Source organism: Macrosteles quadrilineatus, unplaced genomic scaffold (genome assembly GCF_028750875.1).
Source record: "Macrosteles quadrilineatus isolate MER2022 unplaced genomic scaffold, UCM_ALF_1.0 Scaffold_9__3_contigs__length_116548681, whole genome shotgun sequence".
Classification (NCBI taxonomy): Eukaryota; Metazoa; Arthropoda; class Insecta; order Hemiptera; family Cicadellidae; genus Macrosteles; species Macrosteles quadrilineatus.
This window is the reverse complement of record NW_026542602.1, coordinates 39,589,353-39,614,239: the sequence shown is the minus strand read 5'-3', so window position 1 is coordinate 39,614,239 and position 24,887 is coordinate 39,589,353. Positions and strand designations below refer to the sequence as shown.

Below are 24,887 nucleotides of genomic sequence, written 5' to 3'. Positions count from 1 at the left end.
CCAGAAAGTATATCTGGAGTTGATCTGATTTTCTATCTGAATAACGTAGAATCCAAAACAAATGTTCAAACAACCATACTGGAGTGTAATATACTCGTGGATAACGTAAACCTTCTTCATAGCTTTCTGTAATTATGTAAACATCCTCATGATATACCTTGTAATGATCCAATATCTTCACAACTGGCATTTTAAAATTACAATCACTCCTTCTACAAACAATCGGTCTGTAGCCACAGAACTCCTCATGATCATTACCTGGTTCCACAATTTCCTCACATCCATCATGACTGTAGATACAACAGCGAGGCAGAGCTTCCAGTATATTCTTTAGACAAACTGGATTATCTTCTGTGGGCCTAAACAGTCCTTCACATGTAGGGCATTTACTTATCTTGGTGGTACATGAAAAACACACAATATGACCTCTAGAACACAGTTTAAAAGGAACTTTTGCTGTTTCTAAACACACTGGACACTCAACACATTTTTCAACTATGGTTAAAAGGGATTTCAAACTTTCACTTTTATCAATTGCACCTGCCATTTATGCTAGAATTTTGACATAACGAAATGCATAACACACCCAGACAGCACACTTTATCCCAGGGACATCCCATAGTAGTCCCATATGTCCTGAGAATGTCTCGGGATATGTGCGCTATCCTCAGGATATCCCGCAAAATCCCGGGACGAGTACGAAATCCACAGGATATCCTACAATATACCGTAATGTCCCGGGATTTGCAAGTTAACCTCAGGATATACTGTAAAGTCCCGGGATATGTACGAATGCCATAGGATATCCCAGAATGTCCCATGACATCCCGGGACATGTACAAAATCCACTGGATATCCTGTAATGTCCCGGTAACAAACTAAAGAAAAAAAAAACTACCACTAATGAAATGTCCAGCATATCTAAATTTAAATGTTCAACAAGGCCAATATATAATAATTTGTTTTTTTCACTAGTGCTTTCAGAAACTTGGTTTCCATCTTCAGGCTGTGTTTACACTAGTACAAAAAGTAAATATTTACTTAATAAATTAATTTTAAACAAAGTTAAAACAGATGATTTAAAGGATATTGGAAAAATAAAAAATAATATTAGAAAATTAATCTTTTGAATTTTGGATATGTTACTGTGTTGTTCTTGATGTAATTATTTTCAGTAATTCCGAATTTATAATTGGGCCGTCTTCATTATTTAACAAATAATTTTGGTCTGTTTTTTTTCTAAAAATAAGATTCCCACGCATTAAGATGTTGAGGTTTTATAATTTATTTTAAAAGTTTAAGGTTTCCCAGATTGAAAATATGTCTTATTGTTAATACTATGGCTAGCAAGGGTTGACTTTACTTTACTGACATATTACTACCACTGAGTTCAGGAAAACTAGAGTTCTATCATAGTTGTGTGGAATGTGAATTTAATTCTAACTTTAAATTAATAAAACAACAAAAAAACTAATTTTAATCATATAACAATCAATTATTACAGTGCTAATCTAATGGTGATTAAATAATCTATATTCAAATACCAGTATCCTCTCCAACTACCAGAAAAACAATTCAACTACTTGAGGCCTAAACAGATTAACAGAATCATATATAGCCTATACTGTAGTATCAAACATATTTTAAGTATTGCGACCATTGCAACTGTCGGCTACTCTTTAACCACTTGAAAACACCCATAATCAACAAGCGCAGATAGCTCAGGAGGTAAGGTAAGAGGCTCACAAGGCGAAGGTACCAGGTTCGAAACCCGTCTGGGCCAAAAACTTTTTTCTCGTTTTTTTCTTCAAAATTTGTGTTTATTAACTATTTAATCAATTTACTAAACTTATAATTAAGCTTTTCATACTAAATCTATATTATTTTGTGTTTTTTATGTTCAGGCCCAGACCACACTTTATCCCAGGGACATCCCATAGTAGTCCCATATGTCCTGATAATGTCCTGAGGACTAACCTGGGATGACCTCGGATGTCCCACGGATATGCGTGTGAGCTTATCCGTAGGACATCCCCGGGCGGGGACATTAGGCATTCCTGTGGATATCCTGTGATATCCCAAGTTGACCATAGGACCACTATGGGATATCTTGCATATCCTGTCGCAATATCCGTGGGATGTCCTGAGGAGAAAGTGTGCTGTCTGGGCAGTGTTGTAGTGAGACGCTTGATGGGTTGTACTCAACTATTGAACAGTGATAGTTTATCTATTGAAAACCACTCCAACCTTTATCAGCTAGACCTTGAATGATACCTGTTTGGAATTGATTAAAACTTGTATTGATTTTTATTTCCACCTACATAGTCAGGAGGACGATGACCACAAAAGTCTGGACTACTCATAATAGAACATTATTAATGATTCTATTTAATGAATTATCAATCATTGAGGATTGAGATGCATACATCACGTAGGTGCGTATTTTAAATGAAATATAAGTTAAGGATGAGTGTAGAGAAATGTTTCGTTTAGCTTTGTAAGTGACTAAGAGCAGCTGTTTAATTTGTCAGAATTGTTATCGAAAGCCCAATTACCATCAACAGCTGGTTCCAGTATCAAACCATCACAAAAGTTACACACTTTTCTCAGGATCAAACTGGCGACCTCATGATGATTACCAGACGAGCACTTTAACACGTTCCCTACTGAGCGTCGCATATATGCGACGCCGCGGTCATTGCCACAGACCGAGGTATACATTTGAATCTTACACATAGACCGACTGTCACTTAGATAACAGTACACACAGACCACGGGCGAAAACCTGTAAAACAGCGATCATTTACATTGTAATACGCTACAATGGTGTTTGTAAATAAATTATTCTTGTTTATTTGTATTTTTTATAACCTTTTGTAATGTCGCATATTTGCGACGCCCGGTCTACAGCGAAGACAATAATGAAAATTATCATAGTTTTCTTGAAATAGACTAAACGTCGCATATATGCGACAGTAAATTTTTTTGTGTTTTAAGGTGAAAGTAAGTAAAGAAATAAACAGATTATTCAAGAACAGTTTATAACTGAACAAATATAAAAGCTACATAGGATAATGCAGCATACATACTGCATACATACATAAAGTGATGCAGAAAAGTAAAGACCAGTTTTTCCAACTATTATATGACGTCACCAATCATCATATCCACAGACCAAGCGACGCAGTTGTGCGTCAGACATCTCTGTAGACCACTGCAGGGAATTCAGTGCCTTCAAATAGACCACTACAAAGATATAAGCATTTTAATAACATTAGAACCCCGACGCAAATATGCGTCGGCAGTCTATTTTAATGTGACTAACCGTCGCATATATGCGACGGCAGTCCATGGGTGGAAACCGGCCGTCGCATATGTGCGTCGCTGGTCCATGTGAATGGAAAATTTCGTACTATTGCAGTAGCGAACGTGTTAATATACAAAATAGTTTTGTATTCCTTTAAGTATTATGATGTGTATTATGTGTGTGTTTGATCATTTAATAAAATGTGTTTTTTAATGCAACCCAAATTACAAGGACCATAACTCATAAGACACTGTTGAAGGACAAAATACCCCCGCCGCAGCAAACCTGTCAATTAAGCGAATTTCCATCTGTCTGAATTGATTTTCAAATAAATCTATTTAAATAAGATTAGGTTTAACGAGTACCTAGGTTTGCTGCTACAAGGAAACTAATCAAGTGTTTTTTTAGTAAAATATTAATAGCTTAGTATAAAATTAATAAATTTGCAAAATTTGATCAAAATATATCCATAAACAAGCAATCTACAACATTTTATTTACAATATTCTCTTACATGTGAATTTTAAATTTACATTTTTTTTAATTTTCTCTTCTCATTTACCAATAACCATACAAAAACAGTTTGATATACTAAATTATCTGATTTTTTAAGCTCTTTAAAAAGGATTAGAGAGAAATTGGGAAATTTTTGGTTTTGAGGGTCAAAAATGAGAAAACCCATTCTTTACTCTATAAAACCCCGTTCCCATGGTTTGATCATGCTGGTTTGCAAACTCATTCAAGTTTATCCTGCCTTACACCTTTAAACCAAATTTAAACAAAATCGGGACAAAAATTACTCAAGTTACCGCGTTCACGGACGTATATATTTATAGGTGTCCCGTAACTAAACAGCCAAACTCCGGGAAATGGTTCTATGGGTGAAAAAAAGAGAAAATCATGAAAAAAATGTTTTCCAAAATGGCTTCTTTAACTGATGTTCGCTATTTTTTTTTTTTTTTTACATAACATTTTTATCTTTGAAGTTTTTCAACCGATCATTATGAAACTTGTATGTATGTTAAGGTAATAGAGACCCATGTTCGAAAAAAAAATTTGACTGTCAAAAATGAGAAAAACTATTTTTTACCCCATAAAACCCCGTTCCCATGGTTCGATCATACTGGTTCGCAAACTTATTCAAGTTTATCCTGCCTTACACCTTTAAACCAAATTTCAACAAAATCGGAACAAAAATTACTCAAGTTACCGCGTTCACGGACGTATATATATATTTACAGGTGTCCCGTAAGTAAACAGCCAAACTCCGGGAAATGGTTCTATGGGTGAAAAAAGAGAAAATCAAGAAAAACGTTTTTTCCAAAATGGCTTCTTTAACTGATCTTCGCTATTATGTTTTTTTATACGGCATAACATTTTTATCTTTAAAGTTTTTCAACCGATCATTATGAAACTTGGTATGTGGGTAATAGAGACCCATGTTAGAAAAAAATTTGATTGTCAAAAATGAGACAAACTATTTTTTACCCCATAAAACCACGTTCCCATGGTTCGATCATGCTGGTTCGCAAACTTGTTCAAGTTTATCCTGCCTTACACCTTTAAACCAAATTTCATCAAAATGGGAACAAAATTACTCAACTCTCGCGTTTAAGGACGTATCTATAATATGCAGACATATATAAATATATATATAAAATTTGAACAAATGGAGTTTTTGGCCTCTTGGGACATCAAAATGAAAAAGTAAATCGGTCCCGGGCCCAGGTCTTACCGTGCCACCTACGGTAATAGCTACTTCCCTGTAGGGAAATTCGCTAACAAGCTCACATTTTGGTATCAGCTGATACCTATGTATTGTTGCATAGTTATCTATGAGTTCTAGTGTTTTTGGATATTGAATTTACGCATGGTATCGTTAGAATAGTAAGAAATAGCTATTTACATTACAAGTGTAGTAAGAGCGTTAGGTGAACGTTGTGCAACGAGCGGAAGCAAGTTGCAATTCTCCTAAGTGATGTAAACAAGCTCTTGCGAAACGTGTAACGTACAAGATTTTACCTGACCCGACAATATACAGGAGGTTAGGAACCATATTTTTCATTATCCATTTCACTCATCTTCTAACAGTAACGTCCATCATTATCAAAACAAACAAAAGTTAGGTTAGTAGAATTCTTCAAAGCATAACAATAAAATTCAAGCGCACGGCTGATTTCTAGCGTTGAACGTCGTTGGCTCCATAGAGGTATATTTTTTTTTAAGTTAAGCTTTCAATGTTATTTAAATGGGTTTCTTTATCTCACCGATTGAGTTTTTTCAACTTTACATCACTCGTGAAGTAAAGAAGCTGTATACCGGTACATCACGCTTGGGATAGGGAAGTTTAACATGGCGGGTTAGGTAAATTTACTAAATAAAATATTGGCATAGTAGTTTTGTTTACCTAAAGACTAAAAAACAAGATCAGCTTTTGAAATATAAAATATTTTAAAAAAATGTTGATTATATCTCTTTAAACAAGTTTGTAGAGCTTAAATGTAATTTTGTATTGAGTGTTATTTTGTACGGTACCTTCCAGTGTTTTGTACGGTCAGTGGTTACAGAGAAAATATAAAAAAATTCTCGTGTTATTCTTATGAAGAATAAGTATACTGTTGTAGTTTGCATGATTATGAATATATATTTTTATCAAATTTGGCAAATTGGCTTATTTCATACTAAGCTATCAACATTTCACTAAAAACTCACCGTTTATTACCTTCCTTGTGGTAGCAAACATAAGAACTTGTAAAACCTAATCTTATTGAAATATGAAATTGATCTGACATTTTTAAGGAAGTAAGTGTAAGTCCAAAGAGGACGGAAATTTCCTTAGTCTGCAGGTTTGCTGCGGCAGGAGTATTGTTATTTATTTTTAACAATAATCTCAACAATTGCTGTTGTATTGTTGTATTGATGTAGTAATACCACCAACATCTATTGGTATGACTCCCAGTGTTGTTAGGAGCCTTCACTCTTCTCACATGCCATCCTGATTGACACAATCTATAGCATTGGTAAGTCTATTCAAAAACATAATAATACCTTTAGATGATATACTCATAATTATTATCTCCTAACATCTCTAAGCATGATAGTATAACATTATTTATACATTACAAGGTTTTTCTGTCTATTTGGTTGAAAATAATTGACAAATTCTTTAAACATATATATTTTATTGGGTCTACATTCATTATTCATATACAACATCATATACATTTACTGAACATCAAAACTTATTAGGGAAAGAAAATTTAAATTCAATGATAACAATAATAATTCCCAATAAACAAGGTAAAATGTGATCTCATGGTGAAAAAATATTTTTTTGTAAAAATTAATTAACGCTTAAAGGATTAAACTGTTGCATATTACTTTAATTCTTTTAAACATTAATACTGATGCAAAATCTGTTTTACAAAATAGGTATTGACTTATTTCAAGGATCAACCAAATTCAAGTCAACTTTTAAAAATTAGTCACAGATTGTATGTATTTGTTTTTTTTGTATTTGTATTTGTTTGACAAAATGCAGTATGACTTTTCCCTTTAGACTAGAAAAATCTCAATCGCATAAGTATAACTTACTAATAATATTTTTCAGCAGCCCTCAACGGGTGTAAGCTTACTTGAATGAGACTCACTGAGAATTCTCCGTCTCTTAATCCCAGTTGAGAAGCACCTACTAGAGCTACTAATTTATATTATTCAATCGTAACAAGATATTTTATTAATGCATGTTTTTTTTTACTATGGTCAACCTACGATGAAATTATTTCATGTTGTGTTGATTGATCTTTGAATCTATTTAAGAGACATTAACATTAGTCAAGTCTTAAGACAGTGTGTAGTTCTAAATAAACCCCAGAAAATGCATCTTGAATGCATTAATTAGGTTGTATGAATCATTAAGATGGCTATGTGTAATCGGTATTTATTTACTATTATATCATACCTTCACTTTTTTTCTTTATTATAGAAAAAGAACTTAAATGTTACTTCTCTACGTATTTCATCTAAGCTAGTGTTTAGTTGCCACAAAGGAATATTTGCAAAAAATCTTTCATTTTCGTCTGTCAATCCCATTTCACCTCTGCCATACTCCAAGAGAGTAGGACCCTTCTCACAAGACATCACTGTAGCTTTCACTGTGTTAGTTACAACAAAATCCCCATTTTCCATTGTTACACGAAGATAGTAATCTTGGTCGAGTTTACCAATTGGTGTTACCAGAAAGTATATCCGGAGTTGATCTGTAAGATCTGTTTGTGTATAAATGTAACGTAGAATCCAAAACAAATGTTGAAACAACCATACTGGAGTGTAAGCAAATGTCGGCAAAGGTAACCCTTCTACATAACTTTCTGTAATGATGTTACCATTTACATGATGTTCCTTGTAATGATCTAAGACCTTTACAACTGGCATTTCAACAGAACAATCAAGCGCTCTACAAACAATAGGTCTGTAGCCACAGAACTCCTCATGATCATCATTACCTGGTTCCACAATTTCCTCACATCCATCTTGACTGTAGATACAACAGCGAGGCAGAGCTTCCAGTATATTCTTTAGACAAACTGGATTATCTTCTGTGGGCCTAAACAGTCCTTCACATGTAGGGCATTTACTTAACTTGGTGGTACATGACAAACACACAATATGACCTCTAGAACACAGTTTAAAAGGAACTTTTGCTGTTTCTAGACACACTGGGCACTCAACACATTTTTCAACTGTGGTTAAAAGGGAATCCGCACTTTCACTTTTATCACTCGAACTTGCCATATTTGTTAGAATGTTAACATAATGAAATGCACCACAGAATGTATAGTAGTAGTGAAACACTTGATGGATTCTACTCAACGAACTGGCCAACATCTGTGATAGCTTATCTCTTATCTCGACAGACAGATAGACAGACAGGAATTGTGACTGGCTGCTGGATAGCCTTATCCGGTATCGATATACACAAACACAATCGTAATAGACGAAACGATACAATACTGACACACAAACATTTTGTTCACAATAGAATGCAATAATGATTTGATTGGTGAATAGCAGCAGATGTATTGTTCATAATTTTACTACTCCTACAGTATTTCAAAAGAAAGACTTGACAGCCAATTTATATAAGGTAGCGTTCGCAGAGGCATCCACAAAATTGAGCGGAGTCAAGGGTTCATATTATATTGTTTTTGTTATACTGCAGTAAAAACATTCGTTTTTAATGCAAGCCTTGCGGGTGTAAAGTAGCATTTTTACTCTTTAGGGAGTAAAAATCGTTTTTAGCCTCTGCCGAGTAAAAATCAGCTGTTGTCAACACAGTTGTAAATTTTTATTGTAAACGATTGCATGTATCGAAAATATGTATAGATTCGTGCTTCGTAATCATTTTAACCTACAGTCTACAGTCTCTTCCTGTAGCATTTTAGCCTTGCAGATACATTAATCCATTCCCAAACTCAACACTGCTCACCTTAACTACTTCCTTCACCACACCCTACGTCGTGGACCTGTTTCCCTCTCTTCCCATAGCATTTTAGGATTGCAGATACATTATAGTAACTGCCAAAGACAGTTCCCACTTTCTGCACTGCTAGCCTTACTACTTCCTCCACCATTTCCTACGTCATAGACCTGTTTTCTTCCCTTCTCATAGCATTTAAGTATTACAGATACATTTATCTAACTGCCCAAACGGTTCCCCCACTCTGCACTGCCAGCCTTTACTACTTCCTTCACCACTTCCTACGTCGTGGGGCCTGTTTCCTTTCCTTCTCAAAGCATTTTAGGATTGAATATACATTAATCTAACTGCCACAGACGGTTCTCACACTATGCTCATACTTTACTACTTCCTAAGCCACTTCCTACGTTGTGGACCTGTATTCATAACTTTCCATAACAATTTAGTATTTTAGATACGTTAATCTAATTGCCACAAACATTCCCCACACTCCAGACAGCTCGCCTTGACTACTTCCTTCACCACTTCCTACGACTCGGACCTGTTTTCCTCCCTTCCCATAGCATATAAGGATTGCAGATCCCTTAATCTAATCATCATGAACAGTTCCCACACTCCGGACTCCTCGCATTTCCCACTTCCTTCACCACTTCCTACGTCTCGGACCTGTTTTCCTCCCTTCCCTTGGCATTATTGGATTGCAAATACCTTAATCTAATTGTCATAAAAAGATCCCACACTCCAAACAACTCGCCTTTACTACTTCCTTCACCACTTCCTACGCCATTGGCCTGTTTACCTCCCTTTCCATAGCATTTTAGTTTTGCAGATACCTTAATCTAATCGTCATAAACAGTTTCCACAGCCCGGACTGCTTGCCTTTACTACTTCCATCACCACTTCCTACGTCACGGACCTGTTTCTTTTCTTCCAATAGCATTTTAGGATTGCAGATACCTTAATCTAATCGTCATAAAACAGTTTCCACACTCCGAACGGCTTGCCTTGACTACTTCTTTCACCACTTTCTACTTCGGGGACCTGTTTTCCTCCCTTCCAAAGCATTTTAGGATTGCAGATACCTTAATCTAATCGTCATAAACAGTTTCCACACTCCGAACAGCTCGCCTTGACTACTTCCTTCACCACTTCCTACGTCGCGGACCTGTTTTCCTCCCTTCCAAAGCATTTTAGGATTGCAGATACCTTAATCTAATCGTCATAAACAGTTTCCACACTCCGAACAGCTCGCCTTGACTACTTCCTTCACCACTTCCTACGTCACGGACCTGTTTCCCTCCCTTTCCATAGCATTTTAGGATTGCAGATACCTTAATCTATTGGTCATAAAAAGTTCCCACACTCCGGACTGCTCGCCTTTAGCCTACTCCTTCACCACTTCCTACGTCACGGAACTGTTTCCCTCCCTTTCTATTGCATTTTATCATTGCAGATACCTTAATCTAATCGTCATAAACAGTTTCCACACTCCGGTCAGCTCACCTTGACTACTTCCTTCACCACTTCCTACGTCGCGGACCCGTTTTTTCCCCTTCCCATAGCATTTTAGGATTGCAGATACCTTAATCTAATGGTCTTAACAGATCCCACACCCCGAACAGCTTGCCTTCACTACTTCCTTCACCACTTCCTACGTCGCGGACCTTGTTCCTTCCCTTCCAATAGCATTTTAGGATTGCAGATACCTTAATCTAATCGTCATAAACAGTTTCCACACTCCAGACTGCTCACCTGTACTACTTTCATCACCTCTTCCTACGTCACGGACCTCAAGCTAGCTAGTGTCGTCATTTGATTATATTTATGATCCATACCGTTTCTGTTCTAATATCTGTTGAATAATGCTATCCGCTATTCCTTTATCTACTGCATTCAAAAGTCAACAGCTGATCATATGTCTTTGTTTTTGTTTATGTGTCAAATACTGCTTCCATAAGGATTACATTGAAACTTTGAGACCCAGTGGGGCGGATTACTGAGAGACTTTTTTAACGCCATATAGATGTTGGCACTCACCGATATGGTCTTTATCACTATGCAAAATTTGAAAACGATTGATTCAGCCGTCTAGGAGGAGTTTGCGTATTTCGAAATGCATAAGAGTCGACGTATAAGAGCTTCGCTCGCTCCGCTCAATGATTTTGTTCGATATTTAATCAGTGCAAATATCATTTGATCAAAATAATGCTTGTAGGAATTACGAATTCTCTAAAAATTGCTTTCACGTTTTTAGTTAATTTTCCTAGTAGCCTGAGGCAAAATGATACCACCTACCCAAAATATTAATATTTAAAACTTTTAATCCCACCCATTTTAGCCATGCTAGGAATCAATCAGGTCAGCTGCTATTTTTTACTTTCCCTTCATTATACATATACATCCTTGAGACACGTCTGTTTACAATAGAAAAGTTATATACTGTGCGGATGGCAGACCCAACGTTGGTAATGTACAGGGTGTCACTTAACTCTCTGGACATATGTATATAGCGTTCTTGCTTAGGCTCATCAAAAACACATTTCACCATAGGAACATGGATCTGTGGTGCTTAGTTTTCCGTCCGTCTGTATTTATTTGTTTTTAACAAAAACATGAATAACTTGAGATACAGCGTTAAGATGTTACGTTGTTTGGAATTGTTTCAATGGAGAAAAGTGGTCATGCATTTAGAAAAGAAGACATTTCTCTGTTATTATTTATCCATTCTTAACAAATAAGGTATCATTGATAAGTACGTGAAATTTACTAACTTTTTGTTTCTGGCAATTTTTACGTTAAGTTAACGGTTTTCGTAAAATTTGGCATGAAATATTTTAAATGGCTGCCATTTTTAAACGGTACATGATTTTTTAGTATAATTAAAAAAAAGATAGGTCTTAACGAGATAAATATGCAAAATCTCTACGCTGTATAAAACAGCTGGGACACCCTGTATAAAAGCTCCAAATTTGTGACTTAGGGTGAAAATACCAATGAATGCATGAATACAAACCAGTACCTATAAAAAAAAGCTTTTATTGATCCCTAAGAATTATCCTCAACTTTCCTGAAACAAGTTTTTTCCGTTTTTATTTCCAAAACACATGCTTTATCTATCACACGAATCAAGCTCAAAAACAAAGTAGCCTTTGACATTGAACCATCAACTATAGCAATGACCGCCGTCACATTTCGACTATCAAATTAGTGTTAGTCAGACCTCTGGGCTGCGGGAATCCCCCATTGGGCGCGCTCGCGCCGCGAATTCCCAATTGACCGGAGGAAAGGGAAGACCAGTTGATAACTAGCCAAGCCAGACAGCGTTGGTAATACAACCAGTTCGTGTCTGGATCACACAGTACACTGTCGCGGTGTAGGGTTCGTAGGTCAGTGTTCACTATGGCAATCCATGATGTACTCTGTGTCTGTCTCGCTGTCGCTCTGTTTCCCGCCGTTTTCGCCAGAAAGGGCGCGATGAGTCGTCATCAGGTGGAACTCAAGGAACACTACGAACATCTCGCCAAAGTCGCGGAGTTCCACTGTGACCTTCCTCAACAAAGACTTCTGGCTGTGAACGAACTCCTATCAGACTTCCAGATGCGCGGAAAAGCTTACTTTCCTGAGGTGAATATTTTAGCTTTGTTGTACGGTATATTATTCTACAAATAAGTACATGCAGTGTGTTTGAAAAATTGAGAAACACATTTTAAAACGATTAGGCTATATAATTTAAAAATATAAATATTTAAAATTTGCTGAGTTTTACGAGGATATATTGGCTATTTTATAATACAATAACCATCACACACATTATGATATAAAGGTTTTAATATAAATCTAAAATGTAAGCATGTGTCGAGTGGTGCTTCATTCTAAAAACATATAGATTGAAATGCCAATGCCACCAACCGCATCTCAAGAATTTGAATGAATCAAAACGGCGAAATGTAAAAATAGTAAAATCCATTAGATAAATAAAGTAATATCAATATGTACACATTGACAAGTCTTGGAGATATCACTAAGGCATGTTTAAGTGATAAGATAGGTCCAAAGAAAAACACATGAGCAGAAATCCACCAACATACCAAATACATTGGGAATGTGTAAGAAGGCCTGAGTTTGATTTAACCATTGTCTATTGGATACTGAAGATTTAACTAACCAAAAGAAAGTGTGTGATATATCAGTCTGAAAATAGTTTTGCAGTTTTGAAGCATAAATAATAACTTCAACCAAATGAACATTTTGTGAATGTAAAATTTATTTATTTACGGGACCACCATTTTACAATAATTTAAATACACATTCATTTGCTCAAGATAATTAATGTAAATAAATAATAACAATAAACAACAACAATGATAACATAATAAGATAATAAATATGACAACAATTGGTATGTAGGCCTACATTTTTTTCATTTTTAAATAAATTGAATATACAATTGAATAAATATAAATCTGAAAATGAATATAAATTATGATGTACCTATTGTAAATTTGCAGTCGACTATTTACCTATTTTAATGGAGTTTATACCATAGCTCTGAAAAGTTAAGCTCGTATTAAGGTACAAATATTTACAAACTTATAATTTTAATGATGTTAAAGTTAGGTTGGATTAGATTAGATTAGGTTAGGATAATATGTAAACATGGAAATTCCTCCTGCCGGCAACTCATCCCTAAGGAACATTTGTTGGGACCCTTTGAGGGCTTGGCGCAATTAAGGAAATCTTGGGCGCAATTAATGCACGACCTCCTGACGACCAGACGTAAGAATTTTTATAAAATCGTTTAAGCCTCTGAATTCAAAACCCAAAACTGTATGATCCACCTGCGATAACATTCTATGCTACAGTCAACACTATATTCCCACATCCTTTCCAAGGCTGCAAGTGTAAATTGAACAGTTCAGTTTTTATTTGTATTACTCTATGACACAATGTTATCTCTTTGTAATTGAATGGTTCTAACACCTGGCCTCATCTTCCAGGTGACCGTGCTGTACAGATGCGACCGACACACAGGGAGCTGCAACGACGGCGGTCACAAGTGTGGACCTCTCCACGCCGACACGGTCAAGATGCCGTTCAAGGTCACCTTCCTAGAGGACCAGGAGGGTCGCAAGAAGGGCGAGTGGACCATGGAGTACCATCCGCTGGAGAACCACACCTCTTGTGGTTGTCTCAAGTATGAAGTACCACCGTCCAAAACAGCCGTCCACTATCACTACATAGACCCGTCGCTCATGCCTCTCCTCCCACTAGACCCCGGCCAGAACACGCCGGGGAACACCACTTCGTACGAGGTACCCATGTACCCGAACACTGAGTTGGATGTGAAGATGGGAAACGAAAGTTTCCCCGGTGAAGAAGTGAGGCCTTCTATCTTCGAAATGACACAAATGGCTGAGGAAGTAAGAAAACCCGATGAGTACCAAGGGTTTGGAGGTTATCCTGGAGATTCTTCCTCCACCTCCACCTCCACCTCTACCCCCATCTATGAAGTACCTGATGTGGACGAGTGCGATAGCTGTGACCGTGATGCCACTACGATACCCGCCGACCTGCTCAGGTTCGGACAAGATAGTCCGAGGTCTGAAGCGTTCAGGTCCACAGATATAGACAGTCCTTACGAAACTCTTCTCAAACAAGCTTTTTCTTAGTTCTTTAGTAAATTGTTATTTATTTTTTGTAAACTTTGTTTTTTTCTTTTGTCTTCCCCTGTAGTATGACTTATAGAGCACGTATTTGTAGCCTCAGTATTTGAATTTAATTTTAAGATTGCTCAGTTTAATAGTACAAAACTTGTTTCTGAGGCAAAATGAACTCAGTGTGATAGGTACACATTTACCTTTGCAAGATTATGTTTGCTTAGAACAAACAGTTATTAGATGAACAGAACTACTCATTAACAATTTATTTGTTGATTTTAGCTCTACACAATAAAGATAAATTGACCTACCTTAATAGGTCAAGGTTGTCAAAAATAGCCTATTAAAGAACCTTTATCAAAAACTTTTTAGTCTCTTGTTTTAAAATCTGGCTCTGGTTAAACATTCAACTGAAGGAACAGCTGCTAAATTACACATTTAGACCATCCTACTAATATTATAAATGAGAAAGTTTGGATGGATGGATGTATGGATGTATGGATGTATGTTTGTGACAAGTGAACGCGAAAAATACTGGTCGGATTGGGCTGAAATTTGGCATGATGATAGCTCACATTCCCGATTAACATATAGGCATATTCTTATTTCAAAAATCCTTTCGGGCTCCGCCCCATTGGCTCTGGAGTTTCCCATGTTAACCTTTATGAGAAATGGAATTATTGAATCTTAACAGCTGTTTCAATTAAACAAGTTGGTTCTGTTCTATGATGTTCAATAGCATTAAAGTTACAAGGATTACCAACAGGGTGCAGCACTATTATTTCTTTTACATTTATGACAACAGCTAATTTGCAACCAAAAGGCGAGTGAGCGTAGCAAACGAACTTCAACCTGGAGGCGAGTTAGCGTAGCGAACGAGCTAACCTGAAGGCAAGTGAGCGCAGCGAACGAGCTCCAACCTAAAGGTGAGTGAGCGTAGCGAACGAGCTCCAACCTAAAGGTGAGTGAGCGTAGCGAACAAACTTCAACCAGGACGTGATTGAGCCATGCGAACGAGATAATCTTGAAAATTAAGAAGTTAAACGGGGCAAAGCCCGCGGGTTACAGCTAGTAAATAATATTAGTAAGCATGGCTATGGCTGGACTGGAACTTTGAAAATTGGCTCTAGAAATTAATCAAACTTGCGGGGGGTGAATACCTAAAAGAAATTATCGTTCTTTAATTGCCATTCGTTGGTTTGCTATTATCATCAGCTTTAAAATGACACCTTAATCATAAAAATCTGTTTTAAGTTGGATGGATGGAAAAAGGATGTAACGAGGAAACCCCTTATTGTATTTTTATAGATATTTGATGGGGTAATCGCTTATAAAGATGTAAAATAATTAAAATGACGAGGTTGAAATATTCTTCAATTAATTGTTACATGTACAGCAGATCTTGTCCGTTGGAGTAGAAAAACTTTACTCGATACACACTTACAACAAATCAATAATCTACACTTATCATAATCTTTATATTAGAAGATAACACAATTCAGAGATCTAGCAACCTACATGCTAGAAAGATGGCTAAGAGCTATAGCCAAGATTTTGATAACTTTAGACAAAACCGTTTACAGTCAACGGTCAAACACTTTAGTTAAAAAAATAACTTTATACTTCAGAGAGTTTTTAGAGTTCAGTATATCCAAAAACTACATTAGTGTTTATAATTGTACATGGTTATTGACAGTAATCTGTAATCATAGCACAATTGTTAAGTTTTGTTTAGTGGTGGACGGCTTACATGACCTCGAATCTTATCAAATTAATAAAAATGTATGCTTAACCACTTCAGAAGCCTTTTCGTAGCTTAGGCTTTTGGGGTTTGTACTTCAGAGGAATCTTACAAAGAAATTTATTTCATGACAATTATCATTTAGCTGGGAGGATATAGGGTTTGTCCAAAACTATAATTATTTTGACGGCGAAGTCAAGTATCTACGGACGATTACAACGTCTTCACAATGAGTTCCCATTGATGTGACTAAATTATTTTATTACAGAAAATGTAAGTTTATGTATAATTGTAGATCAAAGTATGTTTTAACTTACATGATAAAATATACGGCAGTATGAAAGAAAAAAAGTAAAACAATATTAAACATGAAATAGGACCAGTTAACCAGTTAAATTTAAATTATTTATGACTTTCGACTATTGATGGAAACATTTCGGAATTTAAACACCTCAGTATCCAAAAGTCAACGACTTATGCCTACAATGCATAAAGAACCACAAAACATGAAGCCAACACGTACAAAACATTCATGCAGGCGCACATTTACAATATCAAACATGTTTTACACGTGTTTTAAGTTCTAAAAGAGAAAGTCAGGTGTTTTAATCAACAATAAAATTAAGTAGCTTATTGTTTGCAACACAATACTGTAAGAGAAACTCCACAATGTAATCCACCATGTATGATGAATTATTTTTTTCCTATATAGGCTATTAAAACCCCGCCACAGCAAACCTGCAGACTGTAATTTCTCCACACAATATTCCTTCAATACTAGGCCTATGCTATGTTAAATAACAGAAGGATATACAATTAACAAAAAGTTTATTATTTTATTGAATAAAAATTAACAGGTAACAAAATTAAAAAGGCTACAATGAAAAGGACTGACACTGAAATGTGGGCCTACAATCAAGTGGAAGATTGAAATTTAGGCCTGTTAGGTTCAAATTTACAATAGTATAATTTAAACGGGCTCTATCTCAGGGCAGGGTGTCGTGCTGGCTTGAATTCAAAGATTGGATGAATTAAATAATGTCCAAATAATTAAAGTGTTTAACATACAACATTCCAACAATGAAAATAAAATTTTGATGTTGTCCAAAAGGTAAGTAGTGCAAATGTGCACAGAATTTACTAATAAGTGGGTTTAAAATAAGAGGTTTGTACTTAAAAAATGATAGTAGTAGTTGAAATTAAGCCCTTTTGAGGTTAACTTGAATCAATTATCATTTAGATTTTCTTGATGAGATAAATTTAAATTTAATGAAATCTGGACTTCTTCCTCTTATAGACAATTTCAGTTATTTTTTTTTATTTTTTTTACATTTCAACGGACAAACTCCATTTTTACATTCATGCAACAAAACAAGATGGAGAAAAAGATAACATTCGTAACAATAATATGGCTGCTCTGGCCTTAGTGCAAATCGTGAAAATAATGCATTTAGTTATTAGTTATGGCTTCCTTTTCTCTTCAGAGTCACTGTGAATGTTAACAGGAGTACATTGTTGAACACATGGTATGATAATGTTTGAACACTGCTCACTTGAATTTAGATTCCTTAAGGACTAATTTTGAATTGTATTTGATGAAATTTTGATGTATTACAAATTAAAATTTGCTCTTACAAATTATATAGGCCTTGTAATAAATATCCAAGTTGTGGGCTTTGTTGAAAAAATACAGGCTATGGATATTATTCATGATTTTTACTGAACATATATTAAGGGAGTTATATTATAATAAGTTATCAATATTAGGCCAGCCCTATCATTATAGATCAAAGATGACTTTCTGAGGAGTGAATAATGACAAAGAAATTAAAAGTGGCGTAGGAACAAAATTAAACTATTTTAAGAAACCTAATACTAAATAATAAATGTATGACATGGAATATTACAAGACTAAGCAAATGCGTAGGATTAGATTTTGGCTTAAATATTTCCTTAAACATGTCTGATTGAAAAGTTATTATCGATTCAGAGGCAAAACCAGTTATAAAATAAGTATTCGTTTATCTGGTTGTCTACAGGAAAAGAAGCTTCATGACATAACTTATCTATGTTAATCATTTTGGCCTTGACCCATGACTTAACATGTCCTCGAACTTGTGGCACGGACCAAGAACACAAACACGAACACGAACCAGAACCAGACCGGTTTGGTGGTCAAACACCACGTGACCTCATCACGTGATCTTCTGGACACGACTACTCTCAACAGTCTCAACAGGTCACAAGAATATCGTCATCCTCAGCTGTAGGCCCTAACAAACCCATTTTACCATAAAGAGTTGAACGAATTGGAAAAAAATTAAATGATTGGTTAACATGTTTAAATTGTACTTAGAATATTTCCTTCTTGTTGAAGAATAATCTCTTATTTTGCTTTTTGGACGTCAAGGAACCAAATAATGTTTTTATGGAAAACCTTTGATGAATTTGTAAACTGAAACCTAGAATAAGACATTATTTTATGGTTTAACGTAATGCTCGCTTAAGATCCGAATCAGAAAATTACCTAGAAGGTCTATATAGATGTATAATATACTAGCAGAGTACCCGTCCTTCGTACGGGGTTGGAATATAAGTATAAAATGCTTATTGCAGTTATACTTAAGCTTTGCGATTGCAATGGGTGGAGGACACAGTTTGATAATATTTGCTTTTTTAAATTTACAGTATTCTATAGTATTACACAGTATTTCTATAGTATTATGGTAGTATTAACATCTACCATAGCCATAATGTTCTACCATTTCACCAAACAATAGAGAAAAATAAATGATCAATTCGCAAAATATCACAAATTATTCATGAAATGAAAAACATAAACATAACTGTAAACAATCCTACTTTGACAGTTCTCATTGCGAATCACAGTTTTTTGTTGCTGCTTAGTTCAAATTAGCTGTTTTCATAAATGCAAAAAAAATATAGTGCTGCACCCTGTTGGTAAATCTTATAACTTTTTAATGCTTTTCCATATCATAGAACCAACTTTTTTAGTTGAAACAGCTGACTAAATTCTTTAATTCCCTTTAAATATGAATACTTATAAGGTTAACATGGGGAATTACAGAGCCACTGGGGTGGAGCCCGAAAGGATTTTTGAGATAAGAATATGCCTATATGTTAATCGGGAATGTAAGCTATCATCATGCCAAATTTCAGCCCAATCCGTCCAGTGGTTTATGCGTGATTGAACTTCAAACAAACAAACAAACAAACAAACAAACAAACAAACACACTAACTTTCACATTTATAATATTAGTAAGATTATATTATTAAAGTGATACAATCCAATTTTATGTACACGGTTAAGGTCATTTACCAAATAAAAATATAGGCATATGGCACATCAAAATGAAGCTTAGAGTGTGTAGATATGCCGAAAAGTATTGATATGGACGAATCTCTTAAGGGCTCTGCCCCACAGGCTGATTTCCAAAGGGCTACGCCTGGCATGCTTCCAATGTTTAAATGATTTAATTTAATTTAGTTAATGAAACAGCTGGTCAGTACAATGAACTGGTGTTTGTTTATTTACTCGAATAAGATGTTTGTTTTGCTTTATGTAGATTGAGGAGAGTTATGTTTGATTTTAAAGTGAGGTTGTATATGTTTTGTAAAGTATTGCTCAAAGTTTCATTTTTTAATTTATATATTAAACTACATGTGAAGAGGCTGGACTAAAATTGAAGAAAATGGTAAAACATGTCATTCATGAAGCATCTATATGAAGCAATAATTGATGCTATTACAACACTGAGGTATGTTGTCATATTCTTAGGGATCTATTAACATCAAAAGTAGGGGGTTTGAAAGTAAGCAGGTTTACGCTTTTTAAATCAGTTTTATTTTCAAACTAAATCATAGAGTTGCTGTATTTTAAAACACACATCAGCACCACTTTAATAGCTCTCTAGGTCACATTTTCTTCCCGTTGCAAAGCACGGGTATAGCAGCTTGTATTTTATGATTTATTAACATTTTTAAATTGTACTAAGAATATTTCCTTATTGACATATAATCTCTTATTTTGCTTACCAAAGGACGTAAAGGAACCAAATAATGTTTTTATGGAAAAACTTTGATGAATTTGTAAACTGAAACCTAGAATAAGACATTATTTTATGGTTTAACGTAATGCTCGCTTAAGATCCGAATCAGAATATTACCAGAAGGTTCATAGATATAGATGTAGAATCTACTCTTAATCATTTACCTATACACAGAACACAGTATAGAGGTGTAGAGGTAGATTTGTATAGATATAGATGAAGAATCTACTCTTAATCATTGACTATACCTATACACAGAACACAGTATAGAAATAGAGGTGTAGAGGTAGATTTGTATAGATATAGATAAAGAATCTACTCTTAATCATTGACTATACACAGAATAGACTTCCCATGTAATGTGAAAATTTGAAGCAAAAAAAACAGTGCAATCTGTTGAGAAAGTGATAAATTAATCAGCTGTTTGCTATCATACTGCATCGATTTTAATTTGACTATGATTTAACCCATTACAGTGCTCTCTGGTGAGATGGTCCTAAACTTAATTGCTTTTCTTGGCTTCAAAATTTTACATTACATGTGAGGTATAAATAATCTTCGTACAGTACAACTAAATCTACAGTTCTACTGGACCGATTTTATTAATGAATGGGTCGTTGGAAAACTCACTCCCTGTAGAGTTTCAAATAATAATAACAACTAGTGCACATGTTGCTCGAATTCGAGCAATTGTCAAGTACCGGTATTGCACAAAACTACAGTGGGTAGTTTAAGTATAAGACCCGACTAAAAGCTTATGTAACTAATTGAAATACTCACGCTATTTAATAGTACTTTAAAAATAAACGCCCGACTTAAAGCTGTTACCAGTAAACATTTCTTTCATGTATTTATTTGATCTGACATTTGGTATGTTTACTTTACCACTGTGACAACATGATGTGTTTAGTCTTCGTGGTTTTTTTACTTCCAAAATAAGTTGCTTAGCATAACTGGCAACAATCGATTCATCTCTCCAAGTGATTGTGTACCTGATGGATTCCTACTCTTCTCATACGTATAAGATTACTTTAAACTCAAGAAATTGTCTGTTCTTCCAACAAAACTGATTAACTGTTTAGATTTGTTTATAACCTCCTATATATTACAAACATCAATATTTACTCCCAAAAAGCTGTTGAGTTTCGTTTTATATACAGCGTTTTTTGTTTTTAAATTTGTTCAATGTAATTCTTATTGGAAAAAATGTGACCTTTAAGAGGGTCTCGCGCCCTTAAGGGTAAGCATTTTTAAATTCTAAAACCTTAATGCAAAACTACGAATTGAGACGAATTATTTAACACCTAAAACGTTAAGATCGGTCCAGAAATAACGGAGGAGTTTTGTTCACAAAAAACAGCCCTCACGTATTAATATAAGAGATAATAATATATAAGGATTTATTTTTTATAAAGATTTATGGAAATTGAGTTTCATTACAACTTATAGAATGTTTTCAAAGCAATTTCATTCTTGAAAATAAATCAAATAAAGTTTTAGGTATTTTAAAAGTAATTGTAGCATATATTATGTACTATTTTTCTAGAGAAGGTTGATGTATACCGGGCTCTGCTTCTAGTAAAATGTATGTTTTTATACGAGGGGTGTAATCCAAAATTTTTGGAAGTTTGGAACCATCAGCAATCTACTTGATCTTTTCAAGATAGAACCAGCAAACCTTTCGACTGTCAGGCGAGCGCTGTAACTTCTCAGCCACCCAGCTATTTCAGCTGTCTAACTATTCCATCTTCCAAAAGCAGTTTAAGGTTTACGAAAATAGGCAACACATCCAATAATCATACGTAAATATCTTAAACAAATAATTTATTGACCTAAACACTAAAATACTTAGATAGTAATGTACAATGTGTCGATTTTCTTGTTGGAATCCGGCCTTTTCGATGGTCTGCTGCTGTAGGTTTTGTCATCCTTGTCTCCTGAAGAATACTGATGTTCCTCGTCGTACGAGCCCTTCACTTTGACCCTCTGGTCGATACTAGGCTTGGGTCCTTTGTGGTCGTGATCTTCCTCATGGTGGTCTCCGTGTTCGTGGCCCTCCTCATGGTGGTTTCCATGGTGATCCTCCCCATGGTGCTCTTCCCTATGGGGACCTTTCTTACGGTGGTCCTTGTCTGCTGGAGGGTAGTTTACTTCTGGTTTGTACAGTCCCTGATGGTCTAAGCATCCGCAGACCGTATGGTTGTCGAATGAGACGTACTCCATCTCCCATTGGCCCTGAAAAATTAAAACATTTATGAATTTCCTATATGCGTTTGTTTGGGTATGTAATACACAAAACTAGAATGCTAATGGGAGCTTTGTGGTTTCGTTGTAAGCTATTGGAGTTGTTATGTTAGTCTTTGACCTTACATGGACCATCTTAGTTATTATAAATCAAGCCAAGTAAGTCTAGAGATTATAATTTGCATAGTGAGAAAATTAGTATTAAATTTACCACCTAGGTATTATTTTGTCTTGGGCTACCAGTGATGGCAGGCTGATTGAAAAATTATCGAAATTTAACTACTAAATTACCAAGTTGGCTTATGTTCAACTTGAAGGAAGTATAATTAAAACAAAGAAATTATCAATCGCAATCATGTAACATCCTATTCTTGAAGTTATAGCTGTAGTTTTAGTTTAAAAAATAAACGGAGTGTGCTGCACAAAATGGAATTTATTTTCTTAAAAACTCAATTTTTAATAATGTGAACCCAAAAGAGTAACTTTTTATAGTATGAAAACAACGTTTTAAAATAATAACACCCCATGAGAGGCTTATTCACATTTTTCTGATGATGATGATGGTGGTGATAATTGAATGATAATTCCAAAATAATAGACATAAACCGCCTTAAGCCCTATGATATTTTAAACACCTTTTCCCTCACAAACATAAAGAATAAGAGCAGCAAAATAAGTTAGAGTATATGTAAGTTCAAGATCTAATCCCTGATATTATGTACACGTATCAATCTCTACTGCGACAATAGGTACCTGAATTGCTGTACCGTAATGTGAGTGCCCCTTAATATTAGTATTTTACCTGGCGTTTAGGGACACTCACACATTCATAAATGTAGTTATGTGCCATCCAAGGGTATTCTCAATACAAAATTTCCCATCAGGCAGAATAAAAGATGTAGAGGCAGCAAAACATTCTAAAAAAGGTGGTCTACAATATGGTAACAAGTGTTGCTGGTATATTCACCTTGTGGTGTTCACCCATGTCCTCCAGGTAGGTGACCTTGAAGGGAAGATGGAGGCTCTCAGCATGGAGAGGACCACACTTCTTGGGTCCCTCGCAGCAACCAGCGAATACATCGCACCGGTGCAGAACCGTGTACTGCGAACATCAACAATGCTTTGTAAACGTTGTTAGGATTACAAGGTCTTACCAAAACTAACCTAAAACGCTAGTAGATTACTAAGACGATGGCACTCTTCAGAGACGTATTTAGAAATGAATATGAAGGGAGCGCCATTTTATCGCCATGACATACTTATTTATTTATTTGAAGGTGTCGGTCAAATGGCTTGTCGGTGAAGTGACTTCTCGGTCAAATGACTTGACAGTCAAGTGACTTGTCGATCAAATTGCATAACTACACGAATATGAATTTAGAATAATTGTAAATTGGAGGTGATGAAGTGTACATGGGTACATGGGTACCTGTATAAAATTAATGTCCTGTATTTATTAAATCTCAAAAATCGAGCATAGATGGGTCCAGTTTAAAATTATCCAAAAGATACAGAATTTTCTCAGGATTGATCTGGCAACTTATTCCTTACCAAGCGTACGCTACATATCATTATATCTACTTCTCTAGTGGTGTGTTATTTTCTGAATTGTGTTTCTGTAAGCTAAATAAGGGTAATATACAGTAGGTTAAAAGATCTAAATTCAGTCCTCGTCTTAAATATAAAGGGATATATATTTTGGTTAAAAATAAAATACGTGTTTAACGTAAATGCCAACAATTGTTGTTACTAAATTACTAAATCTGCGATTTTAAAAGGTACCTCAATCGTTTTTTACATTTTACAGTATTCTTTTTGTATGAAATAGGCTAGGTACTCAAAATTGTTTGGAATATTTGACATTGTTGAATTAATTTGACAAACAAACACACACGTTTAGCCTTATGATATTAGTATCACTGTGACACGATAATAAACACACGTATGTTCAGTAATGATACAGAATTTTATAAGTTCTAAAAACATAAACTGAAGCTCTTGACTCCAACCTATTTATTGCCCTAATGACCAAAATGACTAATTAAGTCCTGCATGTAACAGCAGTTTCCGCTGCATCATAACGAAAACGAAATGAAAGCGATGTTTTTTTTTAGTTTAAGCTTTATCCAACATACCTCAGGGAAGTAAGCCTTTCCTCGGGTCTGGTACGGAGACATCAACTCATGTACGGGCACAGACCTAGCTTGGGGATGATGACAGGAGTAGTCTGCGATGTAGGACAGATGTTGGTAATGTTCCCTGAGCTCCCTCTGATGCCGGGACTCCTCCACCGGCGAGGCGGAGGCGAGGGCGAGTACCAGGAGACACGCTACAGATGGGGTCAAAGCCATGTTGGAAGTCTACAGTGAACTGACCGGACCGGCAGTGC

General features: G+C 35.4%; 2 protein-coding genes across 2 annotated transcripts; one reads left to right on the top strand and one right to left on the bottom strand.

Moving 5' to 3' along the window:
- The first annotated feature begins 12,084 nt into the window (after nt 1-12,084).
- On the top strand, nt 12,085-14,487 carry LOC129003935 (uncharacterized). Its single transcript, XM_054432281.1, has 2 exons — nt 12,085-12,409; nt 13,783-14,487. The coding sequence occupies exons 1-2, from the start codon at nt 12,185-12,187 to the stop codon at nt 14,452-14,454; spliced, it is 897 nt and encodes a 298-aa protein (XP_054288256.1). The 5' UTR covers nt 12,085-12,184; the 3' UTR covers nt 14,455-14,487.
- A 7,574-nt stretch (nt 14,488-22,061) lies between these two features.
- Nucleotides 22,062-24,887, bottom strand: LOC129003868 (histidine-rich glycoprotein-like). Its single transcript, XM_054432196.1, has 3 exons — nt 24,634-24,887; nt 23,466-23,600; nt 22,062-22,489 (listed from the first exon to the last, which is right to left on the bottom strand). Exons 1-3 carry the CDS (start codon nt 24,847-24,849, stop codon nt 22,103-22,105), a joined length of 738 nt encoding a protein of 245 aa, XP_054288171.1. The 5' UTR covers nt 24,850-24,887; the 3' UTR covers nt 22,062-22,102.